The sequence below is a fragment of the Typopeltis vanoorti genome, chromosome 7, assembly GCF_054136105.1.
Source record: "Typopeltis vanoorti isolate ZY-2024b chromosome 7, IOZ_Tvanoo_1.0, whole genome shotgun sequence".
In the NCBI taxonomy this organism is placed as follows: Eukaryota; Metazoa; Arthropoda; class Arachnida; order Uropygi; family Thelyphonidae; genus Typopeltis; species Typopeltis vanoorti.
This window is the reverse complement of record NC_143555.1, coordinates 141,241,921-141,253,399: the sequence shown is the minus strand read 5'-3', so window position 1 is coordinate 141,253,399 and position 11,479 is coordinate 141,241,921. Positions and strand designations below refer to the sequence as shown.

The following is an 11,479-nucleotide window of genomic DNA, read 5'->3' as shown; positions in this document are numbered from 1 at the left end:
GACAGTACTACATGATTAACTTTGCATTACTACTAATTTCCTATCAACAATTTGCCTCCAAATTAGTTTATTTATACAAAGATGTACTTCCAAGTATGAAGTTTAATAATGTGAAGGGGGGGGGGGGAAAGAACAGCTATAAATTAAAACAGAAAACATTCTGTTTTTGGGGAGAAATACAGTATAAAGGAAACGACATTTTCTAAGTTCAGAAAGGAGGATAACATTGTTAATAATGAAACAAACAAACAGTTTCTCCAAATTAGCAGATGAATTTTCTTACAAAGTAAGCTAAGTTGAAAGGTGGATAAAACTACTAAGAAAGGATTAATATGGTTTTCCCCAAAGTGATGGGAGAATTCCTTTTAAATACCTTGAGTAACAAACTTGTTCTGGTTAAATGTTAAATGAATATATATATATTCATTTTGGAAGATGTGTTACAGAAAATATTCTGGAAATTATTTTCGTGCTAATTTCTGTGCTTGTGTTAAACAATTGGTTTAAAATATTCTAAAAAAATGCTATCAAGAAAAATTTATTGCAATAAATAAGGTTTGAACATTACTTTTTATTTTACCTTGCACTATTACGATGTATGGAAATATGCATATCACGTTGTTATGCTTACAGATTTAGATATACTGATGCTGGTTGAGAACAACTCTTTCTGCTTTTATGAACAAGGCATATTAAATTGCATTACATTCTTATTTAAAGGCTAATTTTAAAATATCGCAAAATTATATTCAGTAGTATTTCAAATGAACTCGCAGTTGAAAAACAAAACAAATTATTATTATTATTTGTAGTGCTCATTTCAATAATAATAATAATAATGCTGTTTCTTTACCGTTGTAAAATAACTTTTAAGCATCGTAAATAAATATATATAATATGATGAAATTATCTGAGATGTGTCCTATATGGAATTGATTAAAATTTTATGTTTGTTTTGAAGTATTCTAACCCACCCACCCCTCCCGCTGCCACGACCACTCATAGTATCTGAATTATAAATATGTACTTTCTTCTAATTTCATATTTCATACTTTTCACAGTATGTACACTTCACATTCGATATGATTAAAGATTTTCATATTATTATCTATAAAGCAAAGTCATCAAAGTGCATACTTCAGGCAATCTGTGAAGTATTCTATGAAATTTGATTTTGAGCAAAAATAAAAATAACATAATCTGAAACGTTGACAACCTTTTTTTTTTTTTTTCAAAATATTTCAAATAATTATCTTGAATTAAGTTCTTCAAGAACAAATAAAATGTACTGTCAACTAAGCAATTAGACAAAATTAACACAAAAAATTAAAAATGACATTGGTTCTCCAAGGTAATACAATATTTAAGTGAAGAAAGTACGCAAGGATCTCTTATTTTGTCCTGGCATTAAAAATTGTACAATAAAAGGAGAAAACAAAAATAAAAATAATTTCTATATTTTTAGCCTATTCAGTATAACTAAAAGTTCAGTTACCCAGCATAGAACAAGGAACTGTGTCGCGAGATAATCTGGTTAAGAGTTCTCTTTAGTGTGAAGGATTATCGCACCTTCTAATGGGCATGACAGCCAAATTGTACTTCTTATCCATGTTCTTTAAACAGATAGCATGCATCGTACCAGATTTTACAAGATGTATATAGATGTCCTGGCCAGTTGGGAGGTTAATATATCTGTTTTGATTTTTTAACCTTTAAATTTTAAGTACATTTAAAAAAAAAAAAAGTAAGGGGCACTCAACTTAAAATTGCATCGGGGCACCAGCAACCCTAGAGCCAGCATTGCCTATCAGAACATTAGTAAGCAGCATCTAATCTGCTGATCTGACAGATTATCAATGTTTTCTTTGATTTTGCCACTAAGATTCCAAGGTTCTCCTTATTTCAAACTCCATTTTTTTCCCCCAGTAATATTTATACATTTGTACTACGGTGATACTTGGAAGCTGCTTGATAACTTAATAATGTATGATACATACTTTTATTTTCCATATGATATTCATTTTTATCCTTCTCAAAACTAAATGGTGATCAATTCCTATTTCAAATCCTTGCACTCTATTGTAACTTGATGCAGTATGAAGATAACACTATCAATAATAACATGCATGGTTAATAAGGTTTTTCTTATTTCTTGGTGAATTTGTTGCACACCTTTATGTTGGAACACAGTGATAGTAATGAGTAGTTGAACTGAAAATAATGTCTATTACTATTAGTTTTACTTTTTTCTTCATTTCCAAAGACATTTCTACATATCTGCTCTTCATTTCCTATTCTGCTGTTCAGATCACCAAAAATTCTTTACTGCTCTCTTGGTAGAACATTGGTGAGCCCATAGCCACAAATAATTCTCATTGTCCACTTATCCATTTTAAAATTTGTCACATCACCCTACATGTAACTGTCTGTCCTTTGAGAAGTTTCACTTCATGTTTAATGTTGAATATTATAGTTACTTCTTCCTTTCCATGATCACTACTGTCTAAATGTAATATTTTATGGTTATTATTTAGCAGTATTGCACTTTTTAGTCTTCTTCATTTCAGTAACATCAAATGTATTATACTTCTATAATAATATTTCTCTATGATATGATACATCTCCAGGTCATTTCACAACTAACAGAAAAATGCAGAGAATATCGAATCCCTCTATGTTTCCTCTTTATTGATTTTAAAAAAGTATTTGATACCATAGAACACAATGTAGTCATCAGTGCCTTACTGGAAATAAATGTGGATCCCACTTACATCCACGTGATAAAAGAAATTAACAAAAATCAGACTACATAACTAACCCTATTTGATCAACCTATAAATATAGATATAAAGAGAGGGGTCCGTCAAGGCGATGTGATCTCCCCAAATCTATTTACCAGCACTTTAGAATACATTCTGGAAAACAATAGACCTAAATGGAGGAATAAGCATAGATGGTGAAAAACTACAAATCCTTGTTTTCCGATGATCTAGTACTGATATCCCACAACCCAAAAGACCTAGAAGAAATGGGTGAAAAAATATACACAAACAACAGTAAGATAGGCTTAGAAATGAATCTAGAAAAAACAAAATGGATCAAAAACATCTACACAAGTGACAGTTACCTATGTATTGATAACATCCCTATAGAACAAGTTGACTCCTACAATTACTTAGGACAAACAATAAAAATGAATAATGATTTATCTGAAGAATTAGAAAAAGAAAGAAAGAAAGCTGCATGGCTATCATTCAACAGACTAAAAGAAATACTGATCCAAATCTTGACAAAGCAAATCTTGCAAAGGCAAAACTATTTAATAATAGCATACTTCCATCACTCACATATGGATCAGAAACATTGAACACGACAAGAAAAGAAGAAGAAACTCTCAGAATAACTCAGCATGCAATAGAATATATGATTTGTAACATCAGTAAAATGGAATATGTTAGAAACACGGAACTAAGAAAGAGATCAAGCATAAAAGATGTGGTAACTGCAGTATATGAAAGCAAGATGAGATGGGCAGGTCATATAGCCAGACTCAGGGATAACAGATGGACATATAGAATACTCAGCTGGCAGCCAAAAATAAAGAGAAAAGCAGGAAGACCACCTACAAGATGGGAAGATCCACTAGTGAAATCTATGGGTATAACATGGAAGAGAGAGACTCAAGATCGAGATCGTTGGAGGCATCTTTGTGACTGGCACTCATGGAGAAATCCTGAGTGAAACACAGGTCCATCAAGGCAATGATACATCTCTATTTCTTCTACTAGTTCCTCTTATTTTCTGCTGATATTTATTTATTTTATTTTATTTATTTTCTGTTGATTACATGCATGTAGCAGTGTGACAGTACTGCTGGTTCCATAAAGTAAGACCTCCAAGTTATAAATCTGACTTTAGTCACAAAGAACACCTTTTTTTCTGGATCTTTTTTTCAGCTGATTCACAGATAAATCAACCACCTCTGATGCAGGCAAAAAATTTTAGTGCCGCCATAGTGCAGTGGCACTACACTCATTTGCATAAGATTCTCATTTACATAAGAGGAATCTTTATGTGAGCTTTTCAACTGAAGATGAATTTGCCAATCTCATCTGTCGATGGCAGGGTTTTCCCCCCTAAGTTGCAAGGGTTTGAAGGTGTCATATAATATTTCTGACACCAAGTGTGCCTATCTTCAATTCTGAGAAGAATAAGTTTGCCCCAGTAGCAGAATTTTCACTGTTTCTCTGGTTACCAGACAAAAACAGCAGGAACAATGTTCCAGATAGCATAACATTTCTCTATATATTTCATATAATTTAATTTTTTCATAATACATATATTCACATAACAAGTAAACACTATAAATTCTATATTTTTACCTTAAATTTCATCATTGAAGATTAGAATCACAAAATAATTTCAAACAAAGCTTTTGATTCATCTGTATATGTTTTAATCTTAAGTTCTTGTTTACTAAAATACTTTATATCATATTTATCAAAATTTTCAAGACCTCTTACCTTACTAATTTTTTCAAAACATCTTTCAGTTCTGGATCGTTGCTTCCCTGCAATATAATAGTCATATTTGATAAATGGATAGTTTAAAAAATTCAGTAAAAAAATTTTATAAAAATAAAAAAAATATATCCTTAAAACTGTGATTGTCAAATATACTTTTCATTTTTGGACTCGATCATCTTAATTTTTCTGTATTTAAGAAAGTTAAGATGAACTATCTTAAAGCCATCAAAAACTTGAAATCGGAAAGGCAGCTGGAGGTAGATGATATTCGACCAGAAATGCTTAAGTATGAAGGTATAAAAGTTTTGCAATAGTTACTAACTACACTGCATAATTCAGAAGGAGTGAACAGAAAGTTGAATTCCCAATGATTGGAGTAGAACTCTCATAGTACCCATCTATAAAAATGGAATTAAAGCTGAATGTGAAAATTGCAGAAGAATTTCTCTACTAAGTGTTCCAGCTAAGATTTAAGTAAAGCATACCTGAAAAGAGGTTGAAAAAGATTGTGGAAGAGAAACTTGGAGGAGAACAAGCTGGATTTAGGCCAAAGAGAGATTGGCAAGATCAGATTTTGATTTTAAGACAAATAGTTAAGAAATCGTGACAATATAACAAGGATCTGTTGTTGTAGATCTGGGAATGAACTCTTATGATTGTATATGAATGCTAGAAATACCAGAAACAAGGAAAATGAAATGGTTGCATCGACTGAGTTTGTGTATCCAAAAATTGTTGGAATAACTGAGACATGGTTTGAATGAGGATATTATTATTATTATTATTATGTGACACCTCCAGGGAGTCCAAAGACTCATTGAGGGAGAGTGTGCCAACAGCATCGAATGATTGATCCCTTCCAACTACTAACCGCGCTCAAACTTGCTTAACTTTTTGTGTGAGCCATTAGAAGCAGAGGCTCTACCAATCGACCAACCTTTGCTGGCAACGGCTATAGGATTTACTATTACTTCACATCTCAGGGATTCCAAGGACTTATCAAGGGAGGGTGTTGGATCCTACTTCGTCTTAATTTATACCTTGGATCCGACGTTATTTATTATGATGTTCTTAAACAAAATAGAAAGTTGCTAGTTGATTTCTAACTCAAATATAAAGAAAATTTATATTTAAAGACTGCACCACTTTATATCTGAATTAGTTCAAAAATTGAAGATAAACCAACTCACAACTATCTCTCCTTTTAGGTGTTAATATTATATATACTGGCCGAGTATATTTAACTTATTTATCACTCCCGCTTTGGTTCGAATATTTTATGAATGGTGCAGTAAAAGAGATTCAGGCAAAATATAACTTTTGATTAACAAAAACAAACATTTAATTTTAAAATCACAAATTTTACACTTAACTTCAAATCAGTAATTAAGATATCACAAACATTTAGCTTCTCTGATAAGTGTAATCATACAAACTCAGATTATAGTAAATCTGTTATCTCTATAATACAGTCTTCTCACAGTTCCTTAAGTTCCAAATACAACAAAAATTGCAGTAACACCTCTTCACAAGCAAACACTTATAAATTTACACCTTAGCTAATCTTCGCAATATTACTGTTAACATAAGGAAATTCTAGGATGAAACACACTCACATCTCTGTATAGAATTATTAAAGGTTGGAATAATCTTACCGATAATCTTTTTTCTTCATCTACTTATACGTAAACACTTTTTATAACCGTAAACACTTTTAACAATAATCAGCACTCATTAAAATAAATCTTCAAAGCATTAACTGAATTAATTCACGGTCACTATACACATAAACAAACGTTCTTGCATGAAGTACTACTGATCACTCATGAAATAAGGCAACACACAATAATTCCTTAACTTGAGGTTTTATATGCACAGTTGGTCACTCTTCCGGCATTCAATTAATTCTTAGACACTACAATTCTAAACACAGCTATCGGTATACTTCAACTTTACAGCTCTACTATTCTTTAGTAACTTCGTGCTTTGCTTCAAGGTTCTGTGTGTCCTTGAAAGGTCGGCCCTGAAATTAAATCTCAATTCAAGTATTGCTAGTCTATTTAGTAGTCACTCAGCTGTCTTCCGTAGCTATAATTGCTATTCTACAACTTATTAGCTAACTGCCTCTTGACTAGTAGACTTTATTAGCTGCTTGAGTGACTTGCCGACTCGCTATTATCGCACTGTGATTCTCGAATGCTCCGATTCCAACCTAATGCCAATCCTCTCCTTTTTCTCTCTAATCTATCTCTTAATTAATTAATATTTTCAACGTTCATCGCTTATATATCTGTTCTTCCCACCCAAATTATTCTTGTGATTTCTTTTTAAAACTCTTTTCAATAAAACTTTCTCCTCACGTGGTGTTCCAAAACGTGCTCGCTCACTTACATACGTCTCCATGACAACCAAACAAAATATAATAAAATTGAGGTATTGCATAACGCTAAACTTCTACAAATAGGAATAAATAAGGAATATTTACATTTAAATTAATGCGCAGTTAAATTATCAAATACAAGTTCTTATAATATTAATATAGTAATGAATAAAATAGCTTAATAATATTTAATACAGTATTTTTATTATTAATACATGTATCTTTGATTAATTAATTAAATATTAGACAAAATTAAAGTAGTTATATGAATATTAAATTGTAAAATAAGTTGTTTACATTAAATAATATTTACAAGTCTAGCCTTTGTGATGGAAGATCATGTTGGATTCTGAATCAAATAATAATTACTCTAATCTCTACATAATCAGAATCCAACAGAGGGCATCTACTTCAGAACTCTGTTTCCACCAACTACAATGAACCACTACTACCACCATCTACACCAATTCATCTCCCGCCCACCACCATCATTAGTATTTTTACAGACAATCACAAACATCTATGCCCATGGCAGGATTCGAACCTGCAGCCTCTTGGCTGGAAAGTGAGTATGCAAACCACTCAGCCAACCAGGCCAGCAGGAACTTGATGTGTTTTCCAAAGATAAAAAGAGTAAAAAGGGAGGTGTAGAAAAAGAGTTATGTCCATACAAGGTAGAGAAATAGTGTTAATGGTTTTTGAGGCAATATGGTGTGAAATAAGAGGTGAATAGAATGAAATACTTCATTGGATGTTGCTATAGACCTGGTAAGGAAGAAAGTAATGACCAGGAAATATAAAAGCAAATTAGTCAAGCAAATGGGAAAAGGGTGATCATTATGATTGATTTTAATGATGTCAAGATAGCAACTGGAAGTAAAGAAAATGAGTATCCTGGGTTTTTGAGGGACAACTACATCAGGCAGTATGTAAGAGAGGATACATGAGAACTGAGGGTCTTGGATTTGATCATCTCATCACAAGTTATTATAAATGAGGAGTCAAATCTCCATCCAGTTGGTAAGATGAGCATGAAGTGATTACCTGGCTAGTTGCCAGTCATGTGAGGACTTCTGTGAGGAAAGGGTATACGTGGAACTATAAGACTGGTGATTATGAAAAGCTCAGGAGACAGCTTGGAACTGTAGCATGGAATGAGGAATTGGGTGGAAAGGAGGTCAATGCTGCTTAGGTGATATTCAAGAACTATCTAGTATATCAGAAGGTTAAATACGGTATGTGTGAAATTGATGAATAAAGAGATTAAGCAAATGGGAAATAATCTTTTGATGGATTACCACATGATAAGTTGATCGTCAAACTAGAGTAAATGGGGTTGGATATTAGATTAGTGCAATGGATTGGAGATTGGCTGTCTGATAGGTATCAAGAAATTGTATATGGGAAAGCAATATGCTAGAAGAGGAAAGTCACTAGAGTCTGTTTTAGGGGTATTGCTATTTAACCTGAATGTTAATAATATTGGAGAAGATTTGAATTGGGATATACAGCCATTTGCAGATGACACAAAGTTGGGACAAATGAGGAGTAGAGCAGATATTGTGACATTACAGGCAGACTTGAATAAATTGAGTGAATGGGCATGGAGTGAGGATGCCAGTTCAGTTCAATGTTGCAAAATGTAAGGTTTTAAAATTTGAAAACGCAGATGGGATGCAGAATTTGCTCTTGGTAGGGATGTATTGTTCGAGGTGGAGGAAATAAGAGTTCTTGGAGTGATGGTGGATAAGAATCTCAAATTTAGAGGATATATAGCCAAAATTGTGATGACAACACAACAAATTCTTGGAATGATATGGAGGACACTGACTTGTAGAAGTAAGGAGATACTGGTTCATCAGTATCTCCTTACTTTTTACTCCTAATCAGAGTCTTATACAACATTGTATAAGGCTCTGATTAATCCACCTGGTTTTCAAAAGGATGAAGAGATGTTGGAGAGGGACCAGAGGCAATTGACCAAAATAGTTTCTGATCTCTGGAATGTTGAATATGAAGAAAGGTGGGGACAATGCAGTTTGCAAAGTCTAGTGGATAGGAGGAAGAGGAGTGATATGATATGATAGAGATGTAAAAGTTAGTAAGGGGATGTTATTGGATTAAACTGAAGATGTTTTTGATGAAATTGTGGGAGACTGGGGGAGAACAAGAGGTCATCCTTGTTCACATCATTCACAGCTCTCCATGTTTTGCATGGAGAGCTGTGAATGATTGGAATGCATTGCCTGAGAGCGTGGTGTCTCCAGATAATTTGAATGTGTTTAAGGCACAGCAGATGTTCTTTGAATCTTCCTAAGATCTTATGAATCTGTGACTTCATAAGATCTTAGGATAATAATAATAATCTGTAGTAAAGTTTTGAAGTCAGGAGAAAGCATATAACAAGGTGCGCAGAGAAAAGCATTTCAAAACACTACAATTATATGGGGTGAATGGAACATTATACAGAATACATACTCTATATTTAAGTTGACAGTCAGCAAATAGAATTGAAGAAAATGCAGGAAGATGGTTTGATGTAAAATCAGAGGTAAGAGAAAAATTGACATGTCCAATTCTAATATCAGGCCTTACAGATCACATTTTGAAAGAAAGTGGCATTAGGCCTTATATGTAGATGATATTATACTCCTAAACACATCTAGTGTAGGTCTCCAGGATTCTCTAACTAATAACAGCTGTAAGAAATTTGGCATGAAAATCAGCATTAAAAAGACCAAAATTATGAAATTGGGCAGGGAGATAGAAAATTCAGCTCAATTCTTAATGGTAAACATATAGAACAAGTAAAATATTTCAGCTATTTAGGCACAGTTTTTAGTGAAGATGGCAGGGTAAATCTGGAAATAGACAACAGAATAAGCAAAGCTGGTATGGTGGGTAGCCAGCTGAATAAATTTATATACAGGGTGTTCGGGATAAATTTGACATATTTATAATTAATTATATTTTTCCGTAAGTTACATGTATTAACACACACTTCTCTTCATTTAAAAGTTTGGACCCTTCTTCATTCATATACAAGATGTCAGAAAGGATGGATAGCTGGAACCCACCTGAATCATGGAAGAGAATAACTTGTATCATGATGATTCGTGCCCGCCATCAAAATAAGGATATTACGACTGCTGCCCAATGCTCCCTGAATACAGTAAAAACAATCAGGCATGAACTAGAGACTTGCAATGGTGACTACGAGGATGTAGCAAGAAGAAAGATCCCTAGCAGACGATCTGATTGCGTTCGTACAGCAGAATTCCTCGCAAATCTGCAGGAACAGGTGTTGAAGAACCCTGGCATTGGAATTCGGGCTTTGTTCGTGGAGTTGCTAACTGTAGTCAAGCCCTGGATAACAAGGGTAGCCAATGGTAGGCCGTATGTATGGCAGCAGGATTCGGCCCCTTGCCACACCTCTGGGAAAAGTCAAAAATGGTTGTCTGAAAATTTCTACGACTTCACCAGTCCAAATGTTTGGCCTCCAAACTCCCCAGACCTTAACCCCATGGATTATTTTGTATGGGGCGCAGTTGAAAAAGACACCAATCGCACTTCCAGTAATACAAAAGCCCAGTTAATGGATAAAATTAAAACAGTTTTTGCGGCCCTTCCCAGGGAGACTGTAGCATCAGCTTGTTCGAGGTTCCGAAGCAGAATTGAAGCTGTGATCGATGCTAATGGTGGTTATTTTGAGTAAATCTTGTTGATAGTATTGTAATTAACTCTGCCTGTAATGTTTTTTTGTCAATTCATTAAATTTAATAGATACAAAGAAGATTTTCTTTTTCCTTACGAAACTGTCAAATTTATCCCGAACACCCTGTAGAATAAGAGAGAAATTAGCCAAAACACCAAACTAGCAGTATACAAGACTATGTTCAAATCAATTTTAAGTTATGGATCTGAGAATTGGGTTAGAAATTAAGTACTTGATCAAAGACTAAAGACCACAGATACGTGGGTTCTGAAAAAAATTAGGGTAGTGAACCGATGGCATCAATGGCAGAATCATATTAAAAATGAAGAGATACACATCAGGAAATTAATGATGGTGATAAATACGTAGCAGCTATGATGTTAATCAATAGGAATTTGGTAACTGGTATGTTATCATCAACAGAAATATACTCAAAAATGTTAACTTCATAAGGAATAAAAATACAGCAGTGAAATACATTCAAATCATTTTTGTCAAAGAATATCAGCAAAAAGCATATTTCATATTAAATTTATCTGTCCATCATTAATAAACAATGACTTATGGACGTGAAACTTGTAACCTAAAGAAATCTGACAGGAAAAGGTGGTGTTACAGAAAGCTGTTGAGGATATTATATACTGAAAGACGGTCAAATGAATGGGTGCTAAAAAGGATCAGCAGACTTTTAAGGCTTCTTAAAGATAATGACAAAAGAAAGCTGGGATACTTTGAACACATTGAAAGGAGGGAAGGGGGACTTCTCAAAACAGTAATAGAAAGGAAAGTGAAGAAAGGGTAGATTCTCAATGAGATGGATGGTGTATCTGAAGTGACATCTTCAGAGAGTTGAGGCCT

At 33.6% G+C, this 11,479-nt stretch overlaps 1 protein-coding gene across 2 annotated transcripts in view; it reads right to left on the bottom strand.

Moving 5' to 3' along the window:
- The window catches only part of LOC150105134 (AP-5 complex subunit zeta-1-like), a 220,029-nt gene that overhangs the window by 197,151 nt on the left and 11,399 nt on the right, over positions 1 to 11,479 (bottom strand). For both annotated transcript variants that reach the window (XM_090396170.1, XM_090396169.1), the window contains exon 3: positions 4,524 to 4,570. In XM_090396170.1, coding sequence (XP_090252296.1) covers positions 4,524 to 4,570 — 47 coding nt within the window. The remainder of the gene's footprint in view (positions 1 to 4,523; positions 4,571 to 11,479) is intronic.